At 47.6% G+C, this 12,351-nt stretch overlaps 1 protein-coding gene across 3 annotated transcripts in view; it reads right to left on the reverse strand.

Annotated features, from left to right (window-relative positions):
• Olfm2 (olfactomedin 2) overlaps positions 1–12,351 on the reverse strand; it is a 74,988-nt gene that overhangs the window by 12,093 nt on the left and 50,544 nt on the right. Inside the window, exon 2 of one of the 3 annotated variants that reach the window (XM_028763796.1) lies at positions 6,795–6,812. The exons of the other annotated variants lie outside the window; for them this stretch is intronic. Coding sequence (XP_028619629.1) covers positions 6,795–6,812 — 18 coding nt within the window. The remainder of the gene's footprint in view (positions 1–6,794; positions 6,813–12,351) is intronic. 3 annotated transcript variants of the gene reach the window in all.

Consider the following 12,351-nt stretch of genomic DNA (forward strand, 5'->3'; position numbering starts at 1 on the left):
GACTCTCCTATGAAGAGCTCTCTCCTCTCCTCTCCTCTCCTCTCCTCCCCTCTCCTCTCCTCTCCGTGTATGGGTGTTCTGCCTGAGCGTGTGTGTTTTCCGTCCCTGGAGCTGCAGTCTCAGACAGTTGTTAGGGTCGTGTGGGTGCTGGGATCGAACCAAGGCCCTTTAGAAGAACAACAACCAATGCTCTTAATCACTGAGCCAACTCTCCAGTCCTTGTTGGGGGAACTCTTAAAGGTTAGGTTTGGTTTCGTTTGGTTTTGGTTTTTCCAGACAGGGTTCTCTGTGTAAGAGCCTTTGCTATCCTATAACTTGCTTTGTATACCAGACTGGCCTTGAACTCACAGAGATCCATCTGCCTCTCCAGTATTGGTATAAAGGCATGTTCCACCACAACCAGCTACCTGTAGAAGAACTCTTGATTTCTTTTGTTGTTGTTGTCTATTTTGCTTAGTTTTGTTTGTTTTGAGACAGGATTTCATGTAGCCTAGGCTGGCCTCAAACACATTATGTAGCCAAGGGTGACCTGGTCTTATACTTGTGCTTACACACAGAAGTTCTGGGATGGCAGGCAAGTATCACCCTGGTTGGTTTCTGTTAGAGAACTCCTGGCTATTCCAGGATGTCTTACAGAGCCAGAAGGCCTGGGGCTGCTCATAAACTCTGGGTACACAGGCTCATTTTTCTATCCCCCGCCCCACACACACACAAGGGCCTCCAGTAAACAAAGCTACTGCACAGCACATTAGTCTAAAGGGTGCCTGGGTGCCTGGACACCGCACTCTGTAAAGCTAAATATGGCGCTCTTATTTTTGCCTCCATGTGTATCTGTGCTTTAAACGAATGCCTGGGAAGATCAGAACTGGGCATAGGATCCATGGAACGGTTACAGTTATGAGCTGCCATGGTGGTGCTAGGAATTGAACCCAGGTCCTCTGGTAGAGCAGCCAGTGCTCTTAACTGCTGAGCCATCTCTTACTCCTTCTTTTGAGGTAGAGTCTCACTAACTTTGCCAGGCTGGTCTTGTACTCTCCCTGTGCCCAGGTAGCTGGTATTACAGGCTTGGTCCACCAGGCTCAGCAAGGAGCTCAACCTAACACGGGAAAAACGGCCCACAAAAGGCCATTGCTCTCTGAAGAAAGCACAATTGCTTAGCCTCCTTTCAGAGCGAATCCAATCCTTTCAAAACTGAACAATGAACAGGAGCCCAAGTGTCCCTGCCTACATACCCTCCCACTGGCTCAGGTCCCCAAGCAATTAGGCTAGAACTCCCCTCAAAGATTCTCATTATGCAAAAACAAAGCAGGCCGGTCCACATAATTAGCATCTCCGGCCTGTGTTTCCTGGCATGTCCTTTGAAGCAAACAAGACACTTCTCCCAACATATGAAATATTGAATTGTAAAAGAGAAGCAAGATCTAAGCACAACGAAGAGACAGCTTCTGTGGCTTTCCTAAAATAATTGTCTGTATGGCACGTGCCCTGCTGGAGTGTTCTCTGCAGCTGTGTAATTAAATCCTCGGGTTTGGCCACCAGGGCTCAGCACACTAAGATCCTGAGTTTTGCCCTGCAGGGTTAAGTTCAAATGTTCAGTCAAGTTCACTTCTATGGAATAGGAATGACCTAGAAGGCTTGATGTTGAATAGTCCAAATGCCATTTCCAGACTGGGGTCTATGTAGCTTGGTACTAAAGTCCTTGATTCCTGGAGGGTCTTAACCTGAGGGGCACAATGGTCTATCTCAGGGAAATGCATAAAATGACAGTGTGGAGTTAGCAAGACAGCCCATTGCTACTAAGCCTGACAATCTAAGTTCAACTCCTGGGCATCCACAGAGTAGGAGCAAACTGGCTCTGGCAAGTTGTCCTCTGACCCCACATGTGTCAAGCCATTCAATGCCTTCATATTAACACACAAATAAATACATGTAAAAAAAAATAAAGACAGGAAAATTGGGCACATGAGAAGAGCAAGGAGCCCCTCACCCAGTTGAAGCCTCTGTCCAGCAGAATCAAGGGTTCCACACCATCACCAGTTCCAATCCTTCAATCCGCTAGGAATCTCACCAGAAATCCCATTTACGGGAAAGCACTAGTCCTAAACCCCTCGTGCAACCAGTGGCTTCTGGTTCTACCTTATCCAGTATAACTCCACCCACGGCGCCTCCTGAGCCACCCGGTAATCTCACCAAAAGACAGGGAGGTTCTTTTCAAATACTTTATTTCAATTGGGGTGAGGCTGGGGGATGCACACAGGAGCTTCAGTGCCTTCAGAGGCTAAAAGAGGGCGTTTGAGCCCCTGGAGCTTGAGTTACATGTACCTGTGAGCGACCTCTCATGGGTGCTTGAGAACTGAACTCAGGTCCTCTGTAAAAGAGGATCATGTCTCAAGCCTCCCAGGCACTCTCTTTTCCTGAGTTCTGGTTTCCATCTTAATACTCAGGCTAATGGGCTTTAAGAGGGTAAGCTGTGCCCTCAAGTACCTCTTCCTCAAATCACATTTTGTGAGCTGGAGCTTTCAAATACTTTCATGGAAGCTGCTGCCCCAATTAAGCACAGGGCTCCATAATAGACTCATGGTTAATTAAGCCTGAGACACACAGGGCAATGCTAGAGTTCCTTTCTAGAATCCCCCAGTGAGGGGCTTGAGTGTGGCTCGGTGGTAGAGCCCCTGCCTAGAATTCCCCAGTGAGAAGCTGGGGACACCCTCAGCTCTGGCCTTAGTAGTCATGGCAGCCTTGAGTTTTATCTCCAACTCTTCTAAAACGAAGAAAAGAAAAAAGCTTCTCGAGACAGAGGGATTGTGGCTGGGTCCCCTGGGGGCAGCCACTCCCTGAGCACTGGCTGTGGGAGGATTAGCCAACTGGAAGAGAGCAAGCAGCTGCCTCTTAATAAAATGAGGATGGAATCGAATTTGAGTCTGGGTAATTTAATCAGTGCGCTGAGGTGGCTTGGGGCTTATATATTTATTTGGACTTTTCTTCCTTCCAGAAAAGCATCTAAGTGGTTTACAAGGATATGTAAAACACCGCACAATGGTTCCAATTAAATTTGAGAGTGGGATCAGACACTCTGGGAGGGCGGGCTGCCAACCCACAGCCAAGGTGGTCAGATGTCTCTTCTTGCACTTTATCCAGCCAATTTGAGACTAAGAATCCAGCCCACGCAAATCATAAGGATCATATGGCTAAGTACCAGGATGCTACAGTGATCCTCTTTAAAAAGAATGTTTTTTAAAATTACAATGTAGGGTATGTGTGCACGAACACACAGGTACACACAAGTGCCATGACATGGGCATATGTGTCAGTCAGAGGACAGCTTGCAGTTCTCTTCTACTTCTGGGGGTTGAACTCGGGCCATCCGAGGACCTTTACCTACTGAGCCCTCTTGCTGGCCCCTGAAAGGATTTTTATTAGGCACTGCCTAAATCTAGACAGGTAGGAGTGTTTCTTTTTTGAGCTTCTAATTATATAATAATTGGTATAATAACTTAACACTATAAGATGCACCCACAGAAAGGAACACTATACAGCGATAAAAACCAGGGACTCTGGGCCCTAGAGTGCTTATTTAGCATGCATAGGCCTTGGATTCCATCCTCATAACATCACATGCATATGTGGAACTCAGAACTTCAGAAGTTCTATCTACAAAAGGGCTGTACCAACCAGCCCTACCCCCATCTCTAAGTCAGACGTTCTTATCACTGCCTTTAAGTTTGTCTTGTGTGTGTGTGTGTGCAGTGAATGAATGTGGAGACCAGAGGACAACCTTGGGCTTCAGTCCTCAAGCCCCAAGAGTCAAGTGTTGTCCACGTTGGGTTGTTGTTGTATTTGAGATAGGGTATCTCTATGTAACCCTGGCTGTCCTGGAACTCATTACATAGACTAGGCTAGTCTTGATCTGTCTGCTTCTACACACACACACACACACACACACACACACACACACACACACACCAGTGCTGGGATTATAGGCATATACCAACACACTCAGCCCTCCATCTTGTGTTTTGAGAAAGTATTTCTGATTGACCTGGAGCTCATCAATTCAGCTGAGCTGGCTGTCCAGGGAGCCCCAGGAATCCTCCTGTCTCTACCTTGTCAGCACTGGAATTACAGCCATGTACCACCATGCCAGACCATTTAAAACTGTGTGTGTTCTGGAGGTGGGACTCCAGGTTCTACGCTTGCATGGTGGCAAGCTCATCAACAGCTTTCACCCAGCCCAAGCCTAACTTCGTTCCCAAATCTCTTTCCTATTTTAAAACAATGCATGGGTAGGGGAAGCTACTGAGGTGGTTTGATGGTTCTGAGCTCTGACTGCCTTTCCAGAGGTCCCAGACTATATCCCTAGGACCTACATGGCTGCCACTCACAGTTCTCTGTAACTCCAGTTCCAGAGGATCTGACACCATCTTCTGACCTCTATGGGCCCTGAATACATGTGTACAATCATACATGCAGGCAAAACGCCCAATAACTGTATTTTTAATTTAATACATTTCATGTATGTTGTCTCTCTCTCTCTCTCTCTCTCCCTCTCTCTCTCTCTCTCTCTTTCTGTGTGTGTGTGTGTGTTGTGTATTGTGTGGGTCAGAAGACAACTTGTAGGAGTTGGTTTTCTCCATCATGGGGGTCCCCGGACTCCATCTCAGGTAGTCACACTTGGTAGTAAGAGCCTTTATGTCCTGAGTCATCTCACCATTTAAACAATGAACTTGAGTTCCTCTGTAAGGAGATGTAGTTGGAACCCAGGGCCTGCTCAAGCTAAGCAAGCGACTCACCACAGTCACAGTCCAGCCTGGTCATTCTTGACAAGACTCTCGTAACTCTTCTACCCTCATGCCTTGTTTTGTTTAAGAAAAGGTCTCATTGAGCTCAGGCTGGCCTCTAACTCTGTGTAGTTGAGGATGACCACGACCCAGTGCTGGGATTACAGGCTTGTGACAACACAAGTTTTATGCCATAGTGAAGGTGGAACCCAGGGCTTCTTATGCGCTGGACACTTGCTCAACCAACTGAGACCCAGCCCCAGCTCCAAAGCTTGTTTAAATTTATTTTTTTTTTTTTATTTTGGCAAAGGGGTAAGAGGAGCATAAGCAGAAAGGAGACTGAGAAAAACGAATGTGTTGAAGCCCAGCCCCGACAGCATATGGTTGGCCAAGAACTTGGCTTGTAGTTCCTCAGCACAAAACTCAAAAAGAGAAAGCTGGTCACTTCTGCTGTCCCCAGTGTCCTGAAAGCAAAGTACGCCAGATGCTCCCAAGAAGCAACAACTATTTTTGGTTCTGAGAACAGGCAGGGATTTCTCCCACGGCCTCCCAAAAAGGATTCTGTGATGTTACCCACGTCTTTCCGGGCAGAATCTAAAATCCTTACGGTTAGGAGCTGCCCCACCCCCTCCCTTCCCTTCCCCTTTCTCTGCCCCTCCCCCTCTCTTTATGCTTCTTTCTTTCTCATCCCTTTCTTTCCATCCTTTCTCTCCTCCTCTCTCCTCTTCTTTTTTCTTTCTCTTCTCTCCTTCTCTCCTCTCCTTTTTTTTTTTCTTCAGACAAATTCTTGGTCTGCAGCCCAAGCTGGCTCAAATTCACAGCCTTCCTGCCTCCGCCTTCAGAGCGTTGGAACTCCAGGTGAAAGTTCGCTTGCTCGCTCGCTTGCACACCTGGTCCCTGGATGTGTTTCACTCATATTCCATCAGAGTAGAGCCTACTCCACAAGGTCCTGCCTGGATTTGTGTTGTTGATTGACAATTGGAATGCTGCATAATCCAGGCAAGTTGGTTAACTTATCTGGTCATTCTTGACAGGACTCTCGTAACCTTTCTACCCTCACATCTTGTTTTGTTTGAGAAAAGGTATCTGGGCCTCACCCTCCTCATCTATAAAGCTGGCATGTTAACTGTCCCTACCTCGCAAGGATCCCTGGAGGATGCAATGGGTTACAAAGATAGCATATGCATTTAGAACTGGAACAGCCCTAGGCAGATGGAGTTAGAGGAGTTGGTCACAATCACCATTAGGCTGCACAGCTTTCTTGGTGCTGATGGAGCCCAGGATCTCATCCATTCTAGACAGGCGCTCTACCACTGAGCCACACACTAGCCCTGAAGCTAGTAGTAAAATTGCTACCTTGTTAACACTCAAAGGCCAATTAAGTAACGTGTGTGTGTGTGTGTGTGTGTGTGTGTGTGTGTGTGTAAGCCAGACGATAGCCTCAGGGATCATTGTTCAGGAGTCGTCCACTCCTTTACAAATACTTTTATCACTTTGTGTGCCAGCGCGTGGAGGTCGGAAGACAACTTCGTGGAGTCTTCTCCTTACATCTTTATGTGGGGTCTGGGGATGAAACTCAGGTCACCAGGCTTCCACAGAAAGCACCTGTACCCACTGAACCATCTTGCCAGCCCCACCTTATGTTTAAACAGAGTCCCTCCCTGGACTAAAGCTCTCAGTTCAGCCAGACTGGCTGCCAGCGAAGCCTGGGAATCCTCCTGTCTCTACCTCCCCAGTACTGAGTTTACAAGCATGGACCACCAGGCTCAGTATTTTCAAAATAGAGTTTTCATGCTTGCAAGGCAAGCACTTAACCAACTCAACCATCTCCCAGACCTGCATTTGTCTATATGTCAAGTCTAATTTTATTATCATTGCCATTGTATTTGCATTTGTGTAAATATATAATCACAGGCAAGCCATGTGCAGGTGGAGGCCATAGGACAGCCTTCAGGAGTAGGTTCACTTTCCACCATGTGGGTTCTGGGACTCAAACTCGGGTCTTCAGGTTTGTACGGCAGGTGCTTTTATTCTCTGTGTCTCCTTGCCAGCCCCCTAGATGCTTGTTTGTTTATCACTATACTGACATACCTGACTCCTTTGGAAGAAAAGAGGTTTAGTTAGCTCGCCACTCTAGAGACACAAGGACATAATGCTGGTATTGAGGTGTCCCGAGTGACACCATGTGATGGATGCAACTCACATCAGTAGTGTAAAAGTTCCACATGGGCAGTGCTAATTATAGTTTGACAGGATCTAGAATCACCTAGGAGATGGGCATGCCTGTGCCTGGTTATTTTGATTTTAACTGCTATAGAAAGACCCATCATAGTTGTGAGTGGGACCATTCTTAAGTGTATTGGCTCATTTTTTGTCAACTTGATACAACCAAGAGTGACCTGGAAGGCTGGAACTTCAACTGAGAAAAACGCCTCCATCAGATTGGCCTGTGGGCAAGCCTTTGGGTCATTTTCTTGATTGATGGTTGATGTGGAAGGACCCGCCCACTGTGTGCCTGCTACCCCTGGGATGCATAAGAAAGCAGATTGAGCCTATTTTGGTTGCAAATACCTTTGATCCCAGCACTCAGAAGGCGGAGGCAGGGGGATCTGAGACCAGCCTGGTCTACAGAGCAAGTTCCAGGACAGCCAAGGCTACACAGCGAAACCCTATCTGAAAAACAAATAAACAACAACAACAAAAAAAAAAAACGGAACAAGCCATGAGGAATGAACCTACAAGGATGTTCTGTGGTCTCCGCCTCAGTTCCCGCCTGAGTTCCTCCCCTGACTCTTCATGTATTATTAGTCAAATAAACCTATGCCAGTCATCGTGCTACCACAGCAAGACTGAAAAGAAATGAATACACTTGGGTGGTGAATATAACAAAAATGGAGCCAGCAGGCTGAGCCGCGGTGGCCATTGCTGGCTCCGACTGCGGAGGCCACGTGACCAGCCGCCTTAGCTGACTGCGGAGGCCACGTGACCAGCTCTTGTTTGCTTGACCTCCCTGCAATGAAGGACTGTATCCCTGAACTGTGCGTCAGAGTAGGTGTTTTTTTGCCAGGCACTTGGGAGGCAGAGGCAGGTGGATCTCTGTAAGTTTGAGGCCAGCCTGGTCACAGAGTGAATTCCAGGATAGCCAAGGCTATATAGAGAGACTCTGCCTCAAAACAAAGAAAGAAAACTAAAAACAAAACAAAAAAAGAGTATGTTTTATTTGTCTTAATTAAAATATTTTATTTTATTTGTGTTTCCCTCCATGAATGTCTGTACCACATGCATGCAGTGCCCACAGAGACCAGAAGACAGTGTTGGATCCCCTGGGATTGGAGATATAGATAGTTGTGAGCGTCCATGTGTCAGGTTCTCCAGAAGAGCAGTAAGTGTTCCTAACCACTGAGCTACCTCTCCAGTCCTGTTGCTTGGCCATTATTGTAGGGAGGGACATGTGTGCCTCAGCACGCATGTGGAGGTCAGAGGACAACTCTATGGAGTCTGTTCTCACTTTCCACCTTCATGTGGGTTCCAGGGATTTAACTCAGGTCCCCAGGTTTAAACAGTAAGCCCCTTTACCAGGTCAGCCATCTCACTGACCCTGCGAGCCAGAATAGATCCTTTGTGTCTTAAGTTGTTTTTTTTCCAGAGTATTTTTGTCATAGCAGCAGAGAAAGATACTATGATACAACCCCAGGTCAAAAGTAAGGGAGGCTGGCCTACAGTCAGCATTTTTTTTTTCTCACTGTGTAGCCCTGGCTGGCCTGGAACTTACTGTGTAGACCAGGCTGGCCTTGAACTCATAGAATCTACCTGCCTCTAGCTCTGGAATAAAAAATACCAGAATCAAAAGCACATGCTATCATCCCAGCTGGGCCCCACCTCCTAAAGAACACACAGGCAAGGACTGGGGTATACCTCAGTTAGTAGAGGGCTAGCTTAGCATTTATTAGCCAGCTCCATCCTCGGGAAGGAAAGAGAGAGAGGGAGAGGGAGAGGGAGAGAGAGAGGGAGAGGGAGAGGGAAAAGGTGAGGGAGAGGGAGCAGGAATGGGAGAAGAAGGGGGGAGAGAGAGGGAGAGGGAGAGGAATCCCAGCACCACACTGACTTGGAACCTGTGCTACTGGGCAGGGAGTACAGGATACTGAAGCCCCAGCAGTAGCTATGCATCTGAAAGCTCTCAGGACACAGCATCTGCTAACAGGTTTAATCCTCACTACAAGGCTGAGAGGTGCCACTTTTCTCTAGGGCAGAGAAAAGCCAAGACTCTTGGCTCCAGTGGCACAGCCTGTAAATAGTGGAGTCAGGGTTCAAACATGATCTCCCCTCAGGCTAACACGGTCACAGCAAACATGACCTCAATGCCCTTCTCCTGTCCTTTCCCTCTAAACCTGGGTTGCCATGACCATTCAGGCCTCAGGGAGTGATTAAGACAGACCTCTGCTCGAGACAGAAAGTGATATGAGGGTTGGAGTTCTGTCTGTCTTTCAGATGATTATGGAATGAATGTTGGTGGGCTGGTAGGACCAAATGTTTTCACACATTCACAATGAATAGTCCCCCTGCCTCCACTCTCTCTTCCTCTCCCTCTCCCCGTCCCCTTCCTCCAGGAGGGCTGTCTGAGCTCAGGCTGACATGGGCTCCTGGTAGGCTCAGAAGCAGTCCTGGAAGAGAGGCGGCTGTGATAAATGCTTCGGGGACACGCCTGGCTGCTGCATCTGAACCGTGTCAGCAGCCAACCCTTCGGAGAGCTTGAGATAATAGCCAGCTGCCTTTGTCAGACCTGGAGGTGCCGAGCAAATCCCAACTGAGTGATAAGCTTGTCAGGCTTTAAAAAAGATATCAGCTCACCTGGCCGGGCTGAAGGGCAGGGAATCGTTTGAGCCACAGTGGCTCTGCCCGAGAGAGCTGGGAGGCAGAGTGGGTAGGACTGTGAGAACGCCCACTCCCTCACCCATTCACACATTCTGTCATTCACTCACTTATCATTCATTCTCCATTCAAGATCCATCTATCCACGATTCACCCATCCATCCATATGTATACTCGTTCATTCACCCATCCATTTATCTATTCACCCATTGATGTATTGATCTTTCTGTTCCTTTGTCCATGTATTCAATAACTTTATGGTTGGAAGGATCACCACAACATGAAGAACTGTGTTAAACGGTCGCAGCACTAGGACGACTGAGGACACTGTTGTAAGGGGAGGAGAGACAGACCATCTGACAGGGACACTCCTTAAGACAGGAACCCAACCACTCACAATAGCTTCAGGAAGTCCCTGAAACTGACCAGATTCACTAGGCCTTCCCTGTCCAAAAGTACATACGCAGTAAAGACTGTCGAGAGTGAGTCTCAGACAAAACATGCTGCAGTAGAAAACCTTAAGACAAGCTCAGCTGCCTGGAAGAAGCAGAAACCAGCCCAGCTGCCTGGAAGAGTTTGATACCAGAATGTCTTGGAAAGGACACTGTCCGGCTTGTTGAGCTGCCTGCAGGCTATGCAGTGTGCTCCAGGTTCCCAGCTTTGAGTGCTGTAACCCATGCTGGGGTGGGTTTTGATGATGCAGCTGTCTGAGTGGCTTCTGCCCATGTAAGCAAGCCCACTAAAGCACATTGGTTCTCCAAGTTGGACTTTGGTGTTATTTGTACTTTGGTTTCTCCTCAGTCCCTCTCTGAGGTGAATAGATGTTCGTTCTCACACAAAAGCCACTAATGCTGGCTCATGGAATGAGCTAGTACCCACAAGAATGTCACTATAAAAACAGCCTAAAACTGAGTGCATAAATAATAAAATAAATTCAAAGGGTATGTTGGCTCACACCTGCAATCCCAGCGCTTGGGAGGCAAAGACAGGACAATCATAAGTTCAGGGGCAGTCTGGGGCTACGTATAGAAACCCTGACTAACAACAAGTAATAGGTGAATATCAGAAGTGAGCCTGCCTCCTGAATAGCCCTGGTTTATGTCATATCATGTGCCACTGCTATAGCTATTTCCAGCACTGTGATGACATCATGAGCCCCTTACCAGAGGATAAACTCATAGGGACACCCAACCTTGGACTCTCAGTCTCTAAACATTTCTTCTTTCTACATGACCCAGTCTCTGGCATTTTGTTACAGTTAAAGAAAATAGACTAATCCATCCCTCCTCCCCCTGCTTAAATGTTCCCACAGTATTTAGGGTACATGCACACATCCACACACATACACACATATACACACACACAAACATACACACATATATACACAGTGTTCTGTGACAGTGCTGTGTGACAGCCCTATGCTAGAAATCCTTTAGCAATGGCAGCCACGCTAATAATTAATAATAAATAACAGCGGACGTTTATTTCACTCCTCTGAGTGGTGCCGTGTGCTAAATGCTTGGCAGCTAGTTTCTTACAAGATTAAATGAGATTAAGCCTTAATGAATGATCAAGTCCTGGATCTGCTCCCTTTCTCTTGCTTGGTAGGTTTCCAAGCATGTCTCTTGGTCGGTGTCATCTGTAAAATGGCAATAAAACCAGTCTACCTCACGGCACACACACACACCACACATACACACCACACATACACATACACACACTCACACACACAGACACAAATAAATAAAATGTTAAAAACAAAGGCAGTGGATGAACAGATAATATCCTAGGCGTTGTCGTTGACCTCTGACCTCCACGCACACTACCGGCACATGTGCAAGCGCCACCACCTCACTAGTGTGTGAACCCGGGGGCCGTGTGAACCCGGGGGCCGGCTGCCTTGCACCACATCTGAACCAATGTGGGTGTCACAGATATGCTTCCGGCATGCCATCAATTACTATCCACTGAGCCAATCACAGTGCTGAGCATGTGGTCCACACGGCTCCACTGAGCCAATCACAGTGCGGAGCATGTGGCCCACACAGCTCCAGGCTCTTATCACACACAAACACCGACAGCTTCTAGAATGCTAGTGAGCGCCCTGCTGATTCTTTTCTAATAAACGTCTTCTTTGAAGTAAGTTTAGGTTTACAGGAAAATTCCACAAGTCAGCCCAGGGAGCACTCGCCTGGTCCCCACTCCTTCTCTTGCATTGTTAATGTCTTACGTAACCCCAGCACATTGATCACAACTGAGCCCCCGTCACTACTAACTGAATTCAGACTTGCCCAGTTTCTCCAGTTTTCCCACTCAAGTCCTTTTTTTGGTCCAGAATCCAATCCAAGATCCCACACTGCACTGAGTCACCTCACCTCCTTACTCTGCTCTGCTCTGGGACAGTGTCTCCACTCTTTCCTATGACCTTGACAGCTTTGAGGAACACTACTCAGAGATTCTGTAGAATGCCCATTAGCTTTTTGGTTTTGAAAGCCGGTGATTGCTCAGTTTTCTACCTGAAGCCTCATTCTCAGATCCTCCTTTTTATACTCAGGAACTTCACTGGGTGTAGCTCAGCAGTAGAGCCACCACCACCACCACCATCACCACCACCCCCACCCCCCACCCTCCAACCCCCCCCCCCCCCCCCCCCACCCCTAGAATCCCCTAGTGAGGGCTGGGGGCGTGGCTCAGTTGTAAAGCC

This window comes from Grammomys surdaster, unplaced genomic scaffold, assembly GCF_004785775.1.
Source record: "Grammomys surdaster isolate TR1022 unplaced genomic scaffold, NIH_TR_1.0 140, whole genome shotgun sequence".
In the NCBI taxonomy this organism is placed as follows: domain Eukaryota; kingdom Metazoa; phylum Chordata; class Mammalia; order Rodentia; family Muridae; genus Grammomys; species Grammomys surdaster.